The sequence below is a fragment of the Emys orbicularis genome, chromosome 7, assembly GCF_028017835.1.
Source record: "Emys orbicularis isolate rEmyOrb1 chromosome 7, rEmyOrb1.hap1, whole genome shotgun sequence".
Taxonomy (NCBI): domain Eukaryota; kingdom Metazoa; phylum Chordata; order Testudines; family Emydidae; genus Emys; species Emys orbicularis.
Genome location: NC_088689.1, coordinates 1,554,380 through 1,577,326, shown reverse-complemented (window position 1 = coordinate 1,577,326; position 22,947 = coordinate 1,554,380). Strand labels below are relative to the sequence as shown.

At 51.9% G+C, this 22,947-nt stretch overlaps 1 protein-coding gene across 1 annotated transcript in view; it reads right to left on the bottom strand.

Annotated features, from left to right (window-relative positions):
- Positions 1–858: 858 nt before the first annotated feature.
- Positions 859–22,947, bottom strand: part of ARHGAP19 (Rho GTPase activating protein 19) — a 32,749-nt gene continuing 10,660 nt past the window's right edge. The window contains exons 3-12 of the mRNA XM_065408421.1: positions 9,274–9,354; positions 8,676–8,885; positions 8,079–8,305; positions 7,401–7,487; positions 6,287–6,352; positions 5,246–5,434; positions 4,929–5,027; positions 2,979–3,071; positions 1,769–1,843; positions 859–915 (exon numbers count right to left, since the gene is read on the bottom strand). Coding sequence (XP_065264493.1) covers positions 859–915; positions 1,769–1,843; positions 2,979–3,071; positions 4,929–5,027; positions 5,246–5,434; positions 6,287–6,352; positions 7,401–7,487; positions 8,079–8,305; positions 8,676–8,885; positions 9,274–9,354 — 1,184 coding nt within the window. The remainder of the gene's footprint in view (positions 916–1,768; positions 1,844–2,978; positions 3,072–4,928; positions 5,028–5,245; positions 5,435–6,286; positions 6,353–7,400; positions 7,488–8,078; positions 8,306–8,675; positions 8,886–9,273; positions 9,355–22,947) is intronic.

Here is a 22,947-nt window from a genome sequence, read left to right as displayed (position 1 = left end):
CACAATCCACTCCAGATGCAGTGAAACCTGCCTTCCAGCACGAGACACGGCCCTTGTTTAAACAAGCACTTTAAAGTATCCCTCTATAATTATGTCTGACCTTTAGTTAGAGACCACGCAGTCTGTTCCCAGGGCTGGTTTCACTGTGCGCTTTCTACAGACTATCCTGTAAGTAGCAGGGACTGCGGCTAAGGGGCTCTGTTAACATCAAGATGACGAGAGTTTATTCTGGAATCTGCTTCTTCGCCATTTGACATGAAGATGTCACCCCCCACTTCCCCTCCTCCCGCTGCCACTCCCCACATCCCTGCAGCTGCCCAGGGGCTGACATGGCCAAGCCAGCATGCAGCCTGTCAGGAAGGCAGAAATGACCCCTGGGGTTGGGGATTCCCCCTCATCGATACCCGCAAGGAGAGACCACTGCACAAGAGCTAGTAAGACAGGGTTAGCTGCCGGGACGTGGCTGACCGTTCTGGTTGTTGATGGGAGGCAGGGGGTTAAAAACAAGACAAACGTGTTAAAAGCTCAGAGAGCGAGAACCCGGAGCACTGAACAAAACCAGTGAATACAGAGCTCCTGCCTTCTTCCAGCGGGCTCTCCGGCCCTTCCTCAGACCCAGGGTCAGACACCCTGCAGGTGCTTGGTTAGATAGTGGTTTGCCCATATTAACAGAAAGAAGTCAGAGTCCTCACTATGCTCACAGCAGGCCCCGTTGCAAGCCAAGCCCCGGTGAGCTGGGTTAGAGGGATCGCTGGAGGCTGCGGCACTCGGTCCTCTCACAGCTTGAGATGCAGCAGGCATTATTCACAGCTTACAAGTCCAGACGTCTGCCGCACACACGGGCTGGTGCCTGGCTGCTCAGACGGACGGCTCCTTGGTGGAAGGCGCAAGGGCCTGCAGATGTTTACGGGAGTCCTGGGCCAGAGGAATTACAGCGGTTAATATGCCCGAAACGCGGAGTATAACTGAGCATGAAGGGGTCGTGTTTCTCTCCCCACAAGCCCAGGTCTCGGGGCTGCCCCAGTGGTGGGTCTCTCAGCTATTCAGCGTCTCCTGCGAGTTGGCACACTGTATGAACAATCCCTACAGGGTCAGTAACTGGTCACCCTCCTTTCTCCTCCTCTAGGACCCGCCAAGCCAGCACCCATCTCCTAGCAGGCCTCATCTCTACCACCACCATGCTGCTGCTGCTGTCACTCTGTCCCTCCCTCGGACACCCGCTGCCAGTCCAGCAAGTTTCAGACAGCGTGTTTCCTGGCAGCACAGTCCTGGGAAGTGCCTGGCTGGGGCTGACGTTCAGCACTGGGAGCTGGGATGAACTCCCTTCCCAGGGGGCTTTTAACCAGGCCCTAGAGCAGGCCCAGCACATTCCAAAGCACCACACCGGCTGCTCGCAGGCAGCCCAACAGCTGCACCTAGTCAGTATGTTCAATCCTCCCCACTCATGCTGGGTGACGACGTTTGGAAGCCCAGCGTGAGACACCCCCTCCCTGACTTCCAAAGGGGCCAAGCACACACAGCAGGCCGCAGCAACCCTCATCTTTAATACAGAGAGAAAGACCCAGGGCACTGCAGCTCCTGGGACGCAATGATCCAGGCCACTTAAACCGAGATGGAGCATTGCGTGCTGGGATCTGTCATCCTGCAGGCCTCATGCCCATATTCAAGATGAAGGCAGGCACAGACCACAATTTAGAATGCAATGGGCTGCAGGGGTTTACATGTCCTGGAGTGGTGTGGAGGACAACATGTGTGCAGAATTTCTCACCTCTTTCCTGCCCTCAGACAATTTCAACTTTGCTCGGGTGCCATGACTTGCTGGAGATTCAGGCGGTCTCTGTAACTGGACACAGTTTAAATGGTGAGACAGAGGCAGAAGCGTCAGAGGGAGCAGGGACAGGCTGGGGGATGAACTGACACTCCAAGGTCTTCCTTGCAAGCAGACCATGCTAAGTAGATGGTTAGTCTGTTACCCAAGTCCAAATTCACCCTGACTGGCACTGGACATGGTGTTACCGCACAAAGGACAACGATCTCCTGTACAGGGAGCAGATGCCTTTGCCTTTAACTGCTGGTTAGTCTAGATTAACCCACCAAACCGACCTGGGCCTGGCACTGACAGAGTGAGAGGAAAGATGCAGGGCTGGCCTGGAGGCCAATATGAAAATAATCTGAATTCAAATTGGAACGGTGCAGAGAAGGGCTCCTAGGATGTTCAGGGGAACGGAGAGCGAGCTTCCGAGAGGAGACTGGAAGACGGTGGCTTGTTCAGCCTAGCACAGTGCAGGCTGAGAGGGGATCAGTTGCTCTCTATAAATACCCTGGGAGGGAGAAGAGCTGCTGCAGCTAAAGGACACTGCTGGCACCAGAACAAATGGAGCTAAGGCTGGAAATGAGAAGTGGTTTCCAACCCTCACAGGGAAGCAATCTGGAGCAGCCTCCCAGTAGGAGCAGTGGAGCAAACAACCTACTAGTTTGAAGATGGAGTTTGATAAGTCAATGATGGGGACAATCTGACAGGGCTTCCCTGCGATATCAGGGACTGGACTCCATGGCCAGGAGGTCCTGTGCTCCTAACATGAATCTTCAGCTCAGTCCCTCAGAGAGCGCCATGGCAAAGATCCGGGGGAAGTGGGAGAAGCAGCTTTAGGAGGAGTGAGAGAGCGAGGCTGATATAATGGGATAAACTATGGAGGGCAGAGAAGCCAGGAGAGAACTTCCACAGCACGACTGGAGCCAAAGGAGCACCGCCCAGGTGAGAACCAGCATTGAACTCCAGGGCTGTCGCCATTCCAAGCCTTGGGTTGCACAAAGGGCTGTCCCCAGAATGGCATCTTCTGGCCTCGTGTCTGATTGCAGACAGATCATCCACAGGCTCAGACTCCGGTAGAGCACAGCCAACACTCCCCCGGTGAAGCAAAGTCCCACATACCACCTCCCCTCCAGGCAGCACGCGCAGCCCCAGGCACAGCTCTTACCAGGTGAAGGTTCTCTTTGCTGGCTCGCTCTGATTCCGGTGTGGAATCCCTGCTTTTCCTTTCCAAGATCAGTGGGTTCCCCAGCATCCTCCTCTGAGTTAGAAAGAAGAGAGGGTTGTTGGTAAGTGCTGAGAGAGGCCTTAAGGGGGGAAGGGAGCGCTGGGACAGGATGAGGATTCTGGATTGAAATCACAGCCTCACATGGCCAGCAGCTGGATGTTGGGAAAAGAAGCAAAAGACTCCCCGCAAACAGGACCAACCTGAAACCCGACCCAACAAGGTTTGCTCAAAGAAAGGTGTGGCAGGGCACCTCCTCCCAGCACTTCCCCCTCTGGCGGTGGCAGGGCCTGGGGTAAAGCAGCCACACTTGGGACAGTGTTTCTCTTCCCCCCTGGGTTTACTTATCAGGATTTTGGAGATAGGCCTCGGGGCAGGCCCTAGGAGCGCTCCTCCACCAAACAAAGAGAAACCAATTTACAAACACAAACAAACCTTCCCCTGCCCCCTTGCTGGGGGGTGTTGTCCTGTTGTAGGCCCTGGGGTGTCAGTCCTTCCCCTAAACAGGCATTCAGCTCTCCTCTCCCTCTCTCACCAGAGGAGGGGTTTGTAAAGGTCTCCAGCAGCCCTTAATTGGACTCCGGTGTCCTGAACTGACCTAAGGTAACCCCTTCTCAGCTGGTAGGAAAAAGGGTCTTTATCATTCTAGGGCTAACATATCTCTCTGGCAGTCATCAGACTGACTTTGTCACAGAAGGATGAAAGACACTCGCTTCACTTTACATGGGCACAAACACTGGGCCTGAGACCAGAATGGGCCCATTTAGCCCGATATCCTGTCTCTGACAGTGACTGACACAAGCTGTCCAGAGGAAGGTGTGAAACACCCCGGAGGGAACTGGGGAGTTACCCACCGCTAGGGAAGTTTCTTTCCCCAGCTGTCAAGTGGTGGCTGCCTCATGCCCTGGTGCAGGATGTTTCTATCCTCACAGCGACATTATTGTTACTCTTTCTAACATACCTGCAGATGTGCTGATTATCTGGAGAAGCAGCTAGTCCCATCTCTTACTAGCTATGACAGCCTGGGGCAGTGAGTTCCCCAACTGGTTATGCATGGTGTAGAAAGGTCTTAGCAGTTTTACATTTAAATTAAAGCTCAGAAACTGTAAGAGCAGTAGACCAATGGCATAGCCTGCCTAGGGAGGTCGTAGAAGCTGCTTCGCTGGAGGTTTCCGAAGGAGGCTAGACAGCCATCTCTCTGGGATGGGTTAGACACAACAAATCCTGAATCTCAGCTAGGCGTTAGACTAGCTCAGTGTTTCTCAACGACCAGTCTGTGGACCGGCGCCGGTCCCGGAGATCTCCCTGACACAGGTTGGGAAGGCAGCAAGCCAGTCCCTGGTATCACAAAGGTTGAGAACCACTGGACTAGATGACCCTTGCGGTCCCTTCTAACCCTATGATTTACATGTGTTGTCTCCTGATATCACTGCCCTGCCGTTACGCAGGGTAACTAGAGCACAGGCTGTTTTCTCTGCACCATTCAGTACTTCATATCCCTCTCCTGGCACCTCTCTCCAGTACACGGTCCCAGGCTTTTCAGTCCCTCCAGAGCTTGTCGCCTGTTCCTGGACCCCTGTAGGCTGTTCTGGAGCGGGGTGACCTGTTCGCACACGCGTACGCCCCGGGGCTGATGCAGAGGATTGGAACAGTCTCCGTTTTGTTTTCTACCCCTTTCCTCAGGCACCTCAACACTTGGTTTACTCTTCCGACCACTGCACTTGAGCAGGGGGCCTCACTAAGCCGGACCATCCCAACACGCTGCAAAGAGCCAGGCCTGAGAGAAGACTTGGGAGCTCCCCAAAGCATAGGAGAGGACAGCGGGCAGGGCCAGAGAGGGACTTTGACCAGAGACCCGCAGCAGACAGCGCTCTGACGGGGAGCTGCAGTTACCTTAATGAGGCCGCTGAAGGAGCGGGAGCGGGTGCGCCTCTGGACCGGGGGTGTCGGCGCATCAGGCCCAGGAGTGAGAGTGCCAGGATGCTTATGGAACTAGAGAGAACACGCAGGGCACCATGTTAGGTGTTAAACCAACAACTACTCTATCTTCCAGTCACCCCCCCAGCTACCCGGCTCAGCTCTGGGGCACAGCACCCCAACCTCCACACATGCTCAGGATCTGTGAGTGGCTTTGTGGGCGAGCCCTGCCTCTGGGAGCCTGCAGCCAGTGGTGTGCTCCCGCGGACTAGCCCCCGCTCCCTGAACACTACCTGCCGGATGAGCTTTTTCTTCTTCGCAGAGTCTGGCATGCTGTGGATGTGGTGGAAGAGCTCCTTCAGCGCCTCCTCCGTGCGCTGCTGCGTCTCCTCCCGGTGGGAAGGATCCAGCCTGCTCCGCTTCTGAGACTTCAGGGGCTGGAGTTCCTTGGACCCAGCAGATGTCAGCAAATCCAGGTCGTCCTGGGAAAGTTCAGAGGGGCACGGTCATGTTCCCACGTCACTCCCTGCCCTAGTGCCAGCCTGCTGCACTCCACAGGGTGGGCATGCTGGCGATCCCAGGGAGCGACACGACTCGTTACAAAACCCAGCCAGCCACTGTGTCTGAGGGCCCGCAGGAACAGCTGTGCCAGCTCCCGTGCAAGGCTTGGTCCCACTCCATTCCCACTGCTGTGCAGCAACGGTCCGAGCTGTGCCAAGCACGGGGGCGGCAGTGAGAAGGTGACTTCCACTGGCTCCTCTCGTCCCCTGGACACCACAGGGCAGCAGCTCCCCCAGGCTGAGATGGGCTCGGTGCAGCTCTCCCTCCAGTGCATCATTCCAGTTCCTTCAGCTAGACGGGAAGGACTGGTTTGCTGGAGAGCGAGAGGAGAAATTCTCTTTCCCCATCTAGTGGAGGTCTGGTCTCCAAGCCCCCCTTGCTGCAGCAGCTTGTGCAGCTCCCGGACCAAGAATGGCCTGAGCCCAGTGGTTAATGTGAACGGCTCAGGTTGGTTTGAACGCAGCAGCCCAGTGAAGAAGTATCTAGTCACTACACATACTGTGCCTGGGGACAGAGAATAGGCCTGGTGTTAGATCTGGGGGCTGCCATGGTGTCTATGCTCCAGCTCCTCCCTCCAGTGCCATCACCCGGGTGATCCTGAGTCATGGTCCCATGGCAGCTCCCCCTCCCGTCTCTGGGCAGAGCCTGTTCTTGGCACTGTTTCAGTTTTCAGCTTCTCTCACTTGTAAAACCCTCTGCACAGCACCAGAGTGACACTTTCCTCCCAGCACCTGCCCCTTCCCCGTGGGCAGCCACTCATCTGCTGTCCTCACCTTTGAAGCATGCACTCTGGACCCCAGGTAGTGCAGCCTGGCACATTCTCGAACGTATGCCGGAGCCTGGGCAGGAAGGGAAGGCAGGCAGTGAGCACAGATGAGAGCTGGCATTTCCCATGGGCCCTGCACCACACTGCACACCCCACCGGCCCCTCTGCACTCAAGGAGCCAGTGGCTTCACTAGCGCTTTTCTCTGTCCATGCAGTGACAGTGATTGTGGTACAATGCGCTTCTGCTGAGACACGAAACCAACCCCAGTGGAACAGAGAGAGTACGGCCAGCCCAACGTACCCTGAAAAGGGTCTCAAGTGCTTTCTCCATTTGCAAACAACTCCCCCAGCCGTGGGCACCCCGAGCCGGAGCCTGACTAAGAGAGGAGGAAATGCTCACCTAGAGATGGTGGGGCCTTGCAGAGAGAAAATGGGCATGCTGAGAACTGCTTTCCTGAAAACGGCAGCTCCAGGCCTTGGAGACCCTTAGCGTGACTGCCGAGTGTGCTGCATGGACAAGACACAGGCTACCCTGCAAATGAACTCTCTCCTCCCCGAGAGAACCTGGACTGGGGCAGAGAGCCCCTCAGCAATGTCCCACTAACCCACCCTGCACCTGGAGCGTGCAGTGGTGGGCCTCTCCTCCGGTCACAGCCTACCAGCTCAGCCCCAGCCCTGGGAGAGGCTTCGCCATGTGCATGAATATCTATGAGACCGAGGGCATCCCACCTGCATACAGATTCAACTCCTACCAGCACTCACCACGGGAGAGCCCCAGGAGATGTTCTCCTGTACATAGGGACCCTAAGATCCCCAGAAATGGCCTTTGTGAACGTCCCCTATGAAACAAACATGCTTCAGAGCCTGCCAAAGCCAGTGCCTGAACTGGCCTGCAGAGGGTGCTGTCAACCAGCAAAGGAGGAAGAGGCCAGGTTCGGGCATCGCAGACCTGTGCACTTCGCTTCTGCTGGGTCACTGGCTTGGCACTTCTCAGCTACCCCCTCTCAGGAGAGCACAGGCAGCGTCACCAGCCAGCCACAGCACCCTGCGAGCCCCTCCAGGAAGGGCATGTGGAAGCGACAGGAAGAGCAGGGGTAGAGGCCCCCATGGGGCACACTGACCTTGAAGAGTTTCTGCGAGTGTTTGATCATGAAGGCCACGCCCTCATTCAGCTTTGTGATATTCTCCTGCAGGTCGTTTGCTGTCACCTGGCGAGGGGACGAAGGCCAAGCACGAGCATTAGAAGGGGAGGGGGCAGGATGTGCTGCCAGACTCCCCGGGGAAGTTCCTGTCCCTCTGCTCAGGCCTCTATTGCACTGGACACACAGCATGCCCATAGGCAGACTGCACAAGATCCAAAGCCTGCGCCAGGACAACCCAAGCTCTCAGGCACCTGCACTTCAGAGCAGACGTTTAGCAGCAGGCACAGGTGGCCCTGCAGAGAAAGGGCTGCGGTGCATCCCCCAGGCCACGTGCATCGCTCACAAGGCAATTCTTAGATACAGCAGGAGTTTGGTGACTTTTCAGACGTATTGAAAAAGAGGAAGCAATATACACGGCTGTCACTCATACGGCAGGCAGCAGCCATGGCACCAGCGTCCCCCAACATAGCTCTGCCAAGGCCCCTGAATCCTGACTGTCAGCCCCACCCACTCTCCCACTCCTATGTCCCCCACACAGCCTGGCCAGCACCCTCCCGTCCTGGCCCACAGCCCCATCTATTGTTGTAATCCAGAGTCCCTCCCAGCTCCACTGTTCTGCCCTGCAGTATAACCCAGCTGCTGCTAAGTGTTGCTTACATTTCTGGGCCACAGGATGTGGGGTGCAAACATGAGAGCCAGGTTGTGGGCAGACATCTTGTTCTTGTCCTGTTTCTTGGCCGTTTGGTAGAGCAGGTCCAGCAACAGCTTGAGCAGGTTGCGATTGGGCGGGGGGAGGATCAGGAAGAGCAGCTGTAGGGCTTCGATCTGCCGCTCCTTATCCGGCATGCTGGTCTTGTTCCCCTTGTCATCAAACTGCATCAGGCCTGCAAGCCCGGGCGCAGGAGTTGAAGCCACTTGGAGCCCCACAGGTCTCCGTAACCAGGAAGCTAGGTCCATACTCGCGAGTTACCCAACCCTCCCCCCCATACATTGTACTTCTCCAGACATGCCTACCCTGGCTCCATCACCCCCGGGAACCCTCCACATCCCCCAGGTGGGTATGGTTAACTCCTGCCCCCGGGGCTGAAACATACACAAGAAAAACATCCTCGCGGTCATTCCCTCCCCGTCACAAGACCCAGGTGCTGAAAGAGACGAACATCCCAGGGTGTGGCCAGTTGACATAAGCTGCCCTGGAGGAGGCTCGCTCAGCTCCCATCCCTTGTGTCTATCACTCCCCTCTTGCCTACTCACCTGCAATTTTGAGGTGAGCTTGGAAGTGCTTGTGTGTCAGCAGGGGCTCTGGTAATTCACCCAGGAACATCTTCAGCAGAGAGGCCACATCGTTGGGGTGAAACTCCCCCGATTCCAGGTCAATATCCACCCCGCTGTTCAGGGCATCCTTCAGGATCTGCTGCCGGAGACTGTTCCCCGGCACGCGAAACAAGCCCTCCATTCGCAGATCTGCTCGGCAGGGAGTAGGAGAGAGATCACTCATCGTGAGGAGGGGGCTCCCGACCTTTGACACAAGGAGCCCTCTCCCAATTTCCCTTCTAGCCACCTGTATGGGATCCCATAGAGAAAACCTTACTCAGTGGGCTATATACAACCCCAAGGTCCCAGGATGTGCCCTACGGCTCTGGCAGAAGGAATGCTTGCAAAATCAGAGAGGTGAGAGAAGGGCTAGGAGCTGCCACAGGTGACTCTGGGTCACAGCACCAGCCCACAATCCAAGCCAAACACTCAAGTTTGGAGCCCAGTGTTCTGCCCTGTGCTACAAAGCAACCCCAGAGGCCCCAGCAGGATGCACCCTGGGAATGACAAGCTGGCAAGAGAGCCGAGAGTCACTTACGCTTGTGCAGGTATTCGATGAGCTGCGAGACCTGGGCGATGCCCTCCTCGGTCAGCGGGGAGCCAAACACCACCCCTTTATCTGGGGAACAAAGCGATCCAGTCAGCACACATGGGACAGGAGCAACTCAGGCATGGCACCTCTGGGTGCAGGAGCCACAGAGCTTAGCAGGCATTTTCCTACTGTGAGACCAGGATTTCCAGCAGGGGGTTCTGTTGCTGGGAAATTAGTGGCCAAGAGAGTTGGGGTAAAGGTCAGAGGAGAACCCTACTGCTCTGACATCACAAGTACCCCCAACCAATGGCTGTGCTCCAAGGGGCTTTCATCAATTTGCTGTTTATATCAATGCAACTGCAGATTAATTCTCATCAGTGTTCTAAATACAACATATTACTGAGCCCCCATAAGGAAAGCCATGTCAGACCAGGGACACTTCCACCTTACAGGATGTGCTAGCTACAGCCCAGACCCACTGGGAGCAGGCTCCCTAGTGGAGCGGGAAAGTTAAACAAGACACAGCTTCCCCTCCAATTCCACGGGGAGCTTTAATGCAGGTAAGCAGGGGACTAGATTAGGCCCAACTGTGGCTTGTTTAACTCGACACTGTGAACTCATTAACCCTTTGGGACTCAGTTACAATGCAGCAGTCCCACAGTTTGTTTTGCTGTGTGGCTAGGACCAAGGCATTTTCACAGTACCCCCAGGCAGTGCCCCTGTGCTAGAGCCCAAGGCTGTAACAGGCAGGGGACACTGCTAAAGCACAGCCGCTCCTGATGGTGTCGCGGACTCTCATTTTGTAAGCAACACCCCCCCGGGGGCTGATTGGACAATGCAGAGGAGAATGCTGCTGGGTGCCTGGGGAGAGTGAGGCTGGTGCACGTGCAGGGGGCAGTCGTGAGAGGTGGGGGGGCAGGGAACAAACACTGAAGGTGAGGGGAGCTGTGGCCTGACTGGAGAACTCCCATTGCCGGCATTCTATAAGCTCCATTTCAGGGTGGCCAAAAGAAAACCAATCCTGGCCTCCTGCGTGTGTAAACAGAAGTGAAAAGTGCCAAAAGGCAGACAAGGACATCACCAGGAGAAGTGGGGAGCTCGGAGGTAGGTCCATAAGGAGGGGTGGCGTCTCCACAGTGAGGCTCTCATCTCACTCACTTGGGGCCACCAGCCAAAATGCAGGTGTAAGATGCCAGCCTGAATACCCAAGCCTCGCTCAGCAAGTCAGGAAAAGCGATGCGCACAGGCTGAACAGGGAGACGCCTGGATGGAAGAAAGTCTTAGATGAGAAGCAAATTCAAGTGAAACACTCTTGCTTAACCAATACAGAAAATTGTTCCTATCTGAAGAGAGACTTTCCAGTGCAGGACAGTGTCAACAGACAGGACAGAAATCTGCCTAGAATTCCAAACAAAGGGAGAGCTGCTGGTGAATAACCTTGTTCATCAGAGAAATACATCTACAGATAACAAGAATGCTCTGTTCTCCGAGGGCTTGATCCAACTCCCATTGGCTATCGCAGCAACTGGATCAGGTCCTTGGTAAACAAGGACAGTCTAATAGATCAAAGGGAATTGATCACAGAACTAAAAGTTAGTGGTTGCTTAGGTGCAAGTGATCGTGACTTGATCACATTTATAATGTGCAAACAAAAAAGTCCTAACCAGTAAAAAAATAATATATATATATATACATACATATACACACACACACACACACACACACTTAGTGCTTTAAAAGGGACAATTTCACAAAGCTGAAGACAATTGAGCCAAATCAACTGGGAGAAAAAAATTAAATAAAAGAATGTGACTACCTGGCACTCGAAGAACATTTTATTACATGTTCAAAAAGCAACCACTGATAAAGAGGCTACATTAGTTAAACAAATGAACAATTTGAGTTAAAGGGGAAGTGAAAGCAAGTATAAATTTTTTAAAAAACAATATATAAACAAATGGAAAAAAGGAGAGGTTCATAGTAATGACTATAAATTGGAAGCTAGAAAAGGTAGAAAATTGAAAAGGGAATCAAAAAGACACAAGAAGAAACCTACGGCCAGCAGAGTTCAGAATGATAAGGAGGACTTTTAAAAGTGTATTAGGAGCAAAAGAAATCCTAACAATGGTATTGAATAATGAAAGAATGGCACAAGCATTCAATAAATGTTTCTGTTCTGTTTTTGGGAAAAAGCCAGATGATATATTCATAAATGATGATGATTGATGAAATACTTTCCATTCCAACAGTAACTAAGAAGGATTTTAAAAGGCAGCTACTGAAGTTTGATATTTGTAAAAAAGCAGGTTCAGATCAAGAGCTGCAATCAAGAGTTTTAAAAGAGCTGGCCAAGGAGCACTCTGGACTGCTAATGCTGATTTTTAATAAGTCTTGAAACACTGGGCAAGTCTCATGAGACATTAAGTACTAGGCTGAGGTCCCAAGTTGCAGTAGGGATCCTTAACTTGAGTGTAGAGGTTCCCCAAACCCTTAATAAACCTTGAAGACATAGGGTTAGCAAATATAGAAAACCCGAGAGGATGAAAAGCTGATACTGTAGCCAAGTGAACCTTAATCGAGCTAATTGATAACCCTGGTTTCTTTAGGTCTAACAGGTAAGTCCAGGATAGCTGAAAGTGATGAAGATTCAGACACGAGCCAGTGGCGTTGACACCAATGACTGAATCTGTTCCACTTCTGCAGGTAAATAATTCAGTTTTACTTCCTTCTACTGTTGAGTAACACTTGTACTTTCACAGAGCTGGTAGATTCTAACCCCACGAACCATCGAGGAACCATGCCCTGATGCGAAGTAAATGATCTGGATCCTGGAAGAGCTGAGGAATGATCAGAAGCTTGAACATCGGGTGGACACATAGGTGAAGCAGGTCAGGATACCAACCTTGTCTCGGCCAGGTTGGTACTATAAGGATAACCCTGACTTTGTTGTGTCTGATCTTGTGTGTCACTCAATACTAGCAGTGTTAGAGGAAATGCACAAAATAGTCCCTTCATCCAAAATAGGAGAAAGGCGTCTCCCAGAGAGTGACGGCCTAGACCTCCTCTTGAGCACAACTGATGACATTTCTTGTCCTGGAGTTAGAGCAGAGGTTCATTTTTGGAATATACCATGGAGAATTTGAGAGTCCAGCTCCCATTCATAATCCTGGGAGAAGCGCCTGCTGAGAGTATCGGCTGTGGGGCTCTGAACACCAGGGAGGTAGATGGCTGAAATTTGGATCTGATGGACTATACACCAGATTCACAACATTATTGCTTTGGTGCACAGGGAGGGGAATCTTGCTTCTTCTTGTTTGCTGATACAGAACATGCAGGCCATATTGTCAGTCATGAGCCTGATAGATTTGCCCCTGATGAGGGGTAAGAAATGAAGGCAAATTCACAGCTGTGAATCCCAAGCAGAGATAAATGCCTCCCTCCAGCCCTGAGTTAGGAACCTAATTACCTTGTCAGGATGGGACTGAGGCTTCACCCGACTCCTTGGCATTCCCTACTGGCTAGGGTAGGCTGAGGTCCTCAGCTTGCTGGCGTCTGAGAATCCCATTCTTAGGCACTTAAATCTCCCCATGCATTGTATAAGTGCAAAGTAATGCACACTGAAAAACATAATCCCAACTCTACATGCAAAATGATGGAGTCTAAATCAGCGGTTACCATTCAAGAAAGATCTCGGCGTCATTGTGGATAGTTCTCTGAAAACATCTGCTCAGTGTGCAGTTTCAGTCCAAAAAAACCTAACAGAATGTTAGAAACCATTAGGAAAGGGATAAATAATAAAACAGAAAATATCACAATGCCACTGTATAAATCCCTGGTATGCCCACACCTTGAATACTGCAGTTCTGGTCGCCTATCTCAAAAAAGACATTAGAACTGGAAAAGGTAGATTAGGGGATGGAACAGCTGCCATCTGAGAGATTAAAAAGGCTGCGACTGTTCAGCTTGGAAAAGAGACGACTAAGGGTGTTGATATGGTAGAGGTCTATAAAATCATGAATGGTTTGGAGAAAGCTACTAAAGAAGTGTTACTGTCCTATTTATATAATTCAAGAATTAGGAGTCACCTAACTAATGAAATTAATAGGCAGCAGGTTTAAAATAAACACAAGGAAGTATTTCTTCACACCACACACAGTCAACCTGTGGAATTTGTTGCCAGAGGATGTTGGGAAGGTCAAAAATATAACTGGGCTCAAAAAGAATTAGATACGTTCATGGAGGACAGGTCCATCAAGGGCTATTAGCCAAAATGGTCAGGGAGGCAACCCTATGCATCAGGTGTCCCTAAACCTCCAACTGCCAGAAGCTGGGACTGGACAACAGGGGATGGATCATTTGAAATTTCCCTGTTCTGTTCATTCCCTCTGAAGCACCTGGCACTGGCCACTGCCAGAAGACAGGATACTGGACTAGATGGACCATTGGTCTGACCCAGTATGGCCTTTCTTATGGTCTTATTGTATAAGGAGCCTGGGCACCTAACTCAGAACTGAGTTTTCCCAGAGAGGTGCTTGCTAGTGTCGGGAAAGGCTAGATATCTTAACATGAAGAGACTTCTCCTCTAGCCTAGAATTGCAGCTCTGAAACACCTGCCAACACAGCTGTAGTATGGATGTGATGCATAGCTGTGAAAACACTTCTAGATTGCATCAAGAGAGGTCAAGCTCTCTGGGCTATTCTTAATGGAACCTGGGCTGGTGGAGACATCAGTTCTGAAAGCCATTAAAAAAACCGGTTACCTACCTTTCGTAACGATTGTTCCTCGAAATATGTTGCTCATGTCCATTCCAATTAGGTGTGCACGCACCGCGTGCATGGCAGCCGGAAGGTTTTTCCCCTAGCAGTACCCGTCGGGTCAGTCCAAGCGCCCCCTGGAGTCATGCCTCCATGACGCCAAATATAGGGCCCTGCCGACCCGACACCACCTCAGTTCCTTCTTGGCGGTTTGCTCTGACAGAGGGGTAGGTGGGTGGGTATTGGAAAGGTAGCTAACCGTTTTTTCTTCTTTGAGTGATTGCTCATGGTAATTCCAATTAGGTGATTACCAAGCCTAAATTTTGGAGGCGGGGTCAGAGCTCAAAGGTTTGCTGACTGTAGCACCGCTCTGCCAAAGGCTGCATTATTTCTAGCCTGCTGGGTAATGGCGTAATGTGAGGTGAACGTGTGGATTGAGGACCAGGTCGCAGCTCTGCAGATTTCCTGGGTTGTAACCTGGGCCAGGAATGCCCTCATGGAGTGCGCTGTAAACAGAGAGGCAGGTATCGTCGCCCGATCGTAATATGCCCAGATACAGGACGTGATCCATGGTGAAATTCTGTGGGAGGAGACTAGAAGCCCTTTCATTCCATCTGCTACTGCGACAAACAGCTGAATGGACTTCCAGAATGGTTTCATCCGTTTGATATAGAAGACTAACGACCGGCAAACGTCCAATGAGTGAAGTTTTTGCTCCACGCTGCTTGCGTGCGGCTTAGGGTAGAAAACTGGAAGATATCCTGGTTAACATGAAACTGGGAGACAACCTGTCACGTTATTGATTTGAACTGGGACCATATAGAACATGGTTGCAACCAAAGTCCTGTAGTGGCACCAAATCTAGTATAAAGGGGGTCAAATGAGGTGTCTAAGACAAGGTGATGGTTTGCTGGTTATAATTATGCTGTCTATATGTGTGTATCAATTTTGTAGTTGAAGTTATGAATATTGGCTCTATACTGTCTGTATTTCAAACTTATGCTATGCTTCTGGGAAACATCCCAGACAAGTTGGTGTTAGCTCTGCCTAGCCTGCTTGATGGCCCATTAAGAACCATCAGCTATACAATTGACCCATTGAGAGAAGGCAAATACGCCTTGCAACTCAGCAAAGTATGCAGGAACTGGCCCATGTGACTCCAGACCCCATTTTACTGTAATTTTCCACAGTAAGGACAAAGAGGTTTTCTTACACCTGGAAAAGACTATAAAAAGGCTGATGCCTCTCCTCCATCTTGTCTTCAATCCTGCTTCATACCTCTGGAGGGACTTTGCTACAAACTGAAGCTTTGAACAAAGGACTGAGGACCCATCCCAGCGGGGGATGTATTCCAGAGACTTGATTTGAACCTGCAGTTTATTCTATCACTGCTACAAGCCTGAACCAAGAACTTTGCCATTACTGTATGTAATTGATTCCATTTAACCAATTCTAACTCTCATCTCTATCTTTTTCCTTTTATGAATAAACCTTTAGATTTTAGATTCTAAAGGATTGGCAACAGCGTGATTTGTGGGTAAGATCTGATTTGTATATTGACCTGGGTCTGGGGCTTGATCCTTTGGGATCAGGAGAACCTTTTTTCTTTTAATGGGGTATTGGTTTTCATAACCATTTGTCCCCATAACGAGTGGCACTGGCGGTGATACTGGGAAACTGGAGTGTCTAAGGGAATTGCTTGTGTGATTTGTGGTTAGCCAGTGGGGTGAGACCAAAGTCCTCTTTGTCTGGCTGGTTTGGTTCGCCTTAGAGGTGGAAAAACCCCAGCCTAGGGCTGTAACTGCCCTGTTTTAAGCGATATGTCCTGAACTGGCACTCTCAGTTGGGTCCCGCCAGAACCGCATCGTTACACAACCTTAGGAAGAAAAGCCGGATGTGATCTAGGTTGAACCTTGTCCTTATTGATGTGAAATGAGAGCTCCGCTTGGGACCAGATACCCTGAGTCCTGCAGTCTCCCAGGTGCGCGCCCCAACCCAACACTGACGTGTCTGTCACCAGCGAAAGGGATGGCTGTGGTCTGGCAAATGGGACACCCGCACACACCGCCTGCGGGTCGAGCCACCGTAGGAGGGACTCGAGGACCGGTCGAGGTAAAGTGACGATTTTGTCTAGACCGTCCCGAATAGGCTGAAGAGGTCAGAGTCTCAGTCTGGCGTGCTATACTACATCGGTACAAGCAGCTAAGTGGCCCAGAAGCTTTAGGCAATTCCTTGCTGTGATGGTAGGGAACTGCCTGAGACTTCGTATGATGTCACACAGGGACCGGAAACGCGACTCCGGGAGGTACACCCTCGCCTGTGTAGAGTCCAGTACTGCCCCTATGAACTCTGTCCACTGAACGGGGGATAGGGTTGACTTCTGTACATTCAGTAGAAGGCCCAGGTTGTCAAAAGTAGCCCTTATGAAGCTCACTTGCACCTCCACTCGCGCCCTGGAGCCGCCCTTGATTAGCCAGTCGTCGAGGTACAGGAACACCTGCACCTTATGCTAGCGTAAGAACGCAGCCACAACTGCCATGCACTTAGTAAACATTCAAGGAGCTGCTGACAGGCCAAACGGAAGGACTGTGAACTGATAATGATTGTGGTTCACCACGAACCTGAGGTACCTCCAGTGGGACGGCGTTATTGAGATCTGAAAGTAAGCATCCTTCAAGTCAAGGGCAGCGTACCAGTCCCCCGGATCCAAGGGATAATGGAAGCTAAAGAGCCCATGCAGTTCAGTTTCTTTATGAACCTGTTGAGCTCTCGCAGGCTTAGGATGGGCCTGAGGCCACATTTGGCTTTCGGTATTAGGAAATACTGGGAATAGAAGCCCCTGCCCTTCAGCTCCTGAGGAACCAATTCCACTGTCCCCAGCGTTAGGAGCATATGCACCTCCTGGGTGAGGAGTTGCTCGTGAGAAGGGTCATAGAATCATAGAATATCAGGGTTGGAAGGGACCTCAGGAGGTCATCTAGTCCAACCCCCTGCTCAAAGCAGGACCAATTCCCAACTAAATCATCCCAGCCAGGGCTTTGTCAAGCCTGACCTTAAAAACCTCTAAGGAAGGAGATTCCACCACCGCCCTAGGTAACCCATTCCAGTGCTTCACCACCCTCCTAGTGAAAAAGTTTTTCCTAATATCCAACCTAAACCTCCCCAACTGCAACTTGAGACCATTACTCCTTGTTCTGTCATCAGGTACCACTGAGAACAGTCTAGATCCATCCTCTTTGGAACCCCCTTTCAGGTAGTTGAAAGCAGCTATCAAATCCCCCCTCATTCTTCTCTTCTGCAGACTAAACAATCCCAGTTCCCTCAGCCTCTCCTCATAAGTCATGTGCTCCAGCCCCCTAATCATTTTTGTTGCCCTCCGCTGGACTCTTTCCAATTTTTCCACATCCTTCTTGTAGTGTAGGGCCCAAAACTGGACACAGTACTCCAGATGAGGCCTCACCAATGTCGAATAGAGGGGAACGATCACGTCCCTCGATCTGCTGGCAATGCCCCTACTTATACAGCCCAGAATGCCATTAGCCTTCTTGGCAACAAGGGCACACTGTTGACTCATATCCAGCTTCTCGTCCACTGTAACCCCTAGGTCCTTTTCTGCAGAACTGCTTCCTAGCCATTCGGTTCCTAGTCTGTAACAGTGCATGGGATTCTTCCGTCCTAAGTGCAGGACTCTGCACTTGTCCTTGTTGAATCTCATCAGGTTTCTTTTGGCCCAATCCTCTAATCTGTCTAGGTCCCTCTGTATCCTGTCCCTACCCTCCTGCGTATCTACCACTCCTCCCAGTTTAGTGTCATCTGCAAACTTGCTGAGAGTGCAGTCCACGCCATCCTCCATCTGAAGAGGGATGGAAGGGAGGGAGGGAGTATCCCCTTTCTACCGTGCGGAGTACCCAGCGATCCAATATAATTTGGGCCCATGCAGAACAGTCGGCACAAGAAGGTAAGGGGGGAATGGATCCAGAGTCCAGACTGGTGTGTTGCCCCAGGGTGCACCTTCAAAAGTTCTGCTTCTGGCCTGAGGACTGTTTTGCCTGCCCAGAGCTGAAGAAGGGGGAGGCCTCTTTCTGTTGTTTCTATTATGCCTCCGAGAAAAATCCTGCCTGTTTTGTGGGTGGTAAAAACAAGGCGGGGGTTGCGACTTAAAGTGCCTCCATTGTGTAGCCAGAGCGTGCAGGTCCAGGGACTTGAGGGTGGCCCTCGAATCCTTGAGGCTATGAAGCCGAGAGTCAGTCTTTTCTGAAAAGAGGGCCAAGCCCTCAAAGGGGAGGTCCTGTATAGTCTGCTGGACTTCATATGAGAGCCCTGAGACATGCAGCCAGGAGCTCCTCCTCATGGCTACCCCAGAGGCCATGGTGTGGGTGGCCGAATCAGCCACATCGAGGACTGCTTGGAGCAAGGCGCGGGCAATGAGCTTACCCTCTTCTACCAAGGAGAACTCTGCCCTGGAGTCCTCCAGGAGAAGCGCCGTAATCTTCACCATCGCTCTGCACAAGTTGTGGCTGTACCTACTGAGGACAGCCTGGTGGTTAGAAATTCGGAGCTGGAGCCCCACGGTTGTAGGAGCTGGATTTTATAATGTACTATGAGAATTAATGTATGATTTGATTTCATCTGGTCAGCCACCCTTTTTGAATAGCAGAAAGGAATGACAGACCAGAACAATCCTTATGAGTGATTATGGTCACCCTTTTGTTTTAGAATAAGTTAGAAAGCTACTATGGTTTCCTATATGTATTACAAATTAGGAAGTAAGAGACAGGATTCTCTATTGTATCTATGTTAAGAAGATTAGAGGAATGTTGAGGGCCTGAAGCCCCAATGTGAATTGTTTTAGTTATAAGATTTAGCAAGGCTTGATTTACAATGTATTCTGCTGAATATACAATACTGCTGTCTGTATACCTTTGAAGGTTTCTGTAAGAGATTGTTTGTGTGAATGAGGCATGCATGCATCAGAAAAAGATAAGGTGTGAAAGCCATCACAAATGCCCAGATGGTCAAGAAGAAGTGAGAGACTTGGAAAGACCAGAAGATAATCAGAAAACATCCATTGTATCAGATGTTAAACATGTTAGCAGCATTGACGACCTCAGAGGTGAGGCAGGCACCCCCGAAGGCGAGACAACAAATAAGAGATAACGATGGGAAGCCGGACAACAACCATCAAATGATAACACCACTTAAGGACTAATGATCACAGGATAACATTGCAAAATGCATGGACTCAAATGGAAATTTACAACTATAAAGCTGGGGTGTTTTGCCATGGAACTCTGGGTTCAGTCCTGCAAAGCCTCGGAGCATCGGATCGCGACCGACAGAACCCAGCTCCACACTCGTGCTCCATCTAACTGGCCATTAGATTGACTCCAGCTACAACAGACTGGTAACTATGAACATCACTGGCAGGAGAGAGAGAGAGAGAGAGAGAGAGAGAGTGTGTGTGTGTGTCTGTGTCTGTCTGTCTAAAAAGCATATGCTAACTGTGGTATTCTCAATAAATGCTGTGTATTTACCTTCCTCTATAAAGATCCCGTGTGCTTTGTAAAAGCATAACACGGTGGAAAAAAATTTCCTCCCAAAGAGGTCCAGCTTTTTAGCCTCCCATTTTTGTGTGGAAGGGCCCTGGTATTCTTGGTGCTCCCGCTCATTCGCCACGGCTACCACTGGCGGAGGATGGATGTACAAATGCTTGAACCCCTTAGAGGGAACGAAGTATTTCCGCTCATTCCTCTTCGCCATTGCTGGTAAGGAGGCGGGGATCTTAGTGGAGTCCTGTATGGTTTTAATAAGTGGCAGGGTGATACGGGAGTGACCAGAGGGGGCGAGAATGTCCACCACGGAATCTGATGTCTCGGCAACCTCCTGCGCCTGGATCCCCAGGTTCTGCGCCGCCCCCTGCTGTCCTCCACGGCCGGGGCCGTCGACGTTCCCACCATCGCCTCATCAGGCGAGGATGAGGACAAGGGCCTAGCTGGGAGCAGGTCCTGTTCTCTGCCCTCGGCACCCAGGGGATCCCGCAGTGCCTGGTCTTCCAGCGCGATCGTGCTGGCGTGGCAAATGATTGGTCCTGTCCCGGGTGAGGTGTCAGAGGCACGTATGATGCTGAGGCCACCGACTGACCTCGAATGGGACCTCTGGCTCTGATGGAACACCCAGGGGGTCCAGAAAGGCCACCTGGCGGGAGCCTGCCACTGACCAGGCTCCAGCCCTGGATGAAGCTGCTGGACCGCCTGCTTCTCCTGGACCTATAGGACTCCACTTCTGACTCCGAAGACTCACTGTAAGATAACCATGGAGAAGCGGTGCCCAGTGGTGCCGGAGAGTGGTGCCTGGAACTCGGGGACCAGTGCGGCTCCCCATCCGTCCACTGGTGGATGGTACCAATGATTGGTGCCATGGGGATGGTGACTGGCGTAGTACAATCACCGGCTTGCCTCTGGACGGCACTGAGGGTCTCACAGGTGCTGCTGAGACGGAGCTCGGTGTCCTGTCTCGCCTAGGAGGGGAAGGCGGTGACGTGAAGGCAATGAGGTCCTTGGCAGCCTTGAATGCCTCCGGCGCGGAAGGTAACTGTAGATTGCGGCCTTCTCGGAGAGGGGAGTGTTGGGGGCCCAGACTCGACTGGTCCTGTGCTGGGGCAGGAGTCGATGGGACCCTAGTTTGAGGACTCAAACTCACGTGGCCTGCCATGGTTCTCACGGTGGCGGACTTCTGCGCCGGTTTGGGCGTGGGGGAGCGGCCCCTTTTGGGTCTCCTCTTCTTGTGGGGCACCGGGGATTGCGAACGGTGCTGCCCACTGCCCTGCATGGATCCCCTATGTGGGGAACTGTGCTGGTGCCGAGGGTCTCTGGCAGAGTCCTACCTCGATGCCAACTCATGTATCGGTGGTGCCAGCACACTGCGCACCAATGTCGAGGTGCTCAGTGTCGGCTTGGCTGACCTGGGGCTCAAGTGGGGACGGAAGGCAGCCTCCATCAGAAGGATCTTGAGGCCCTGATCCCTCTCCTTCTGAGTCCTAGGACGAAATCCCCTGCAGATCTTGCGGCATTCCTTTTGGTGGCTCTCCCCCAAACATTTCAAGCAGGAAGTGTGTGGGTCACTCCTGGGCATAGACTTGCCACACGCTGCACAGGGTTCAAACCCCGGGGAGAGGAGGGCAGGGGGGGCGTACCCCCAAACAAAAACTACTACTGTTAACACTATCTAACTATTTACAGAAAAAGTTCAAGACTGCTAAAGAAGCGCTTGCCGAAGCAAGAGATAACGAGCGTTCCGGCTAACTGTCACAGGTGGCAAGCAGGACCTGAGGTGGCGGCGGGTCGGCAGGGCCCTATATTCAGCAGCGTGTCTCCAGGGGGCACCTGGACCGACCCGACGGGTACTGCTAGGGGAAAAACCTTCCGGCTGCCATGCACGCGGCACACGCACGCCTAGTTGGAATTGACATGAGCAATCACTCGAAGAAGAATCAATGCTCTAGACCAGGCATGGCCAAGCTGTGGCTCATGAGCCACATGCGGCACTTTTACAGTTAAAGTGCAGCTCCCAGAGCCCCCCACGTACTCCCCCATTCTCCACTTACAAGACTGGGCAGGGGGGGAGCTCGGGGCTTCTGCCCTGCAGTGGGATGATGGGACTAGAGGCTTCTGCACTGCAGGGAGGGGGGCCTCAGGGCTTTAGACCAGTAGGTGGGCATCGGGGCAGAAGCCCCACACCCCAGCAGGCACCACCCTACGGGGCAGGTTGTGTGCGTCTTGCGGCTCTCAAACATCTGAAGATTATTGTATGCGGCTCAGAGGGTCAGTAAGTTTGGCCACTCCTGCTCTAGGTGAATACAATGAATAAAACCACCAAACAAATGAAGGAGGAAGCCTCATAAGACCTCCTTAAAAGGCTGACAACTCTCCTCTCAAGAGATCATCATAAGAGCTTTAAAGAGGCAGCACTGCCTTCAAAGGAAGGTTAATTCAAAGCAATTAGGCACAGCTACAGCTGCAGCTAGAGAGCAGCAGCCCACAGCTATGCCTGTTCAGTAGGCAGCTGGTCTAAATGGGACGCCATGGCTGATGGTAAGTGGGTATCAGGGGTGCACAGATTGAGTTAGTTTCTGCCCAGCTGGGTGGAGAGAGAAAACTTATGAGGAATGTCTGGGCCTGCCTTGACGCGTGGGAGGGTGACGTGGGCAACAGAGAAATACTTCTGGAAAGGCTGGCAAGTCCAGTAGGGCATAGTGCCAAGACTGTGCTGTGGGTGCCAACTAGCAATGAGAAGAAAAGGCAGAGCATTTAAATAGATCTCAGAACATTTGAAGACTAAGGGCTAGATTCACAAAGGGACTTGGGCATCTACCTGCCTCTTAGGCATGTAAGTCCAACATTTTGGCCCTACTGGCAATCACAAAACCCCAGCTCAGCTGCCACTTAACCTGTAGGTCCCTCTATTTCCCAGGCACCTATGTTTCTGCCAGTAAAGTCCCCTACATGCTTGAGTTTCCACTGCTGGGTACGAGCAAAACCACCTAAGTCCTGATGCTGCCGAGCTGCCCGGAGCCCTAGCTCACGCCTAAGCTGTGATGGGATTCTCAAAGTAGACATTCCCCCATCTGTGGGCCTGATCCAAAAGGTATGCGCTGAGCATGACTAACCCACCCAAAAGACAGCAGGGATGAGAGTTTGGGGAGCAGGCATGTATTTTCCCCCTTTACTCAACTGTACAGTGGTTAGGGCACTCACCTCAGATGTAATACCCCCAGGTTTGATATCTCCACTCTGCCGGACTTGGAGCAGGGACTCAAACCTGCCTTATCCCCACCCCAGGGCAGTCAGTCCCCTGACCATGGGATATGGGGTCAATCTCTCTCACTTTCTCTCTCACCCAACGAATGTTTAATTACATATACAAAGT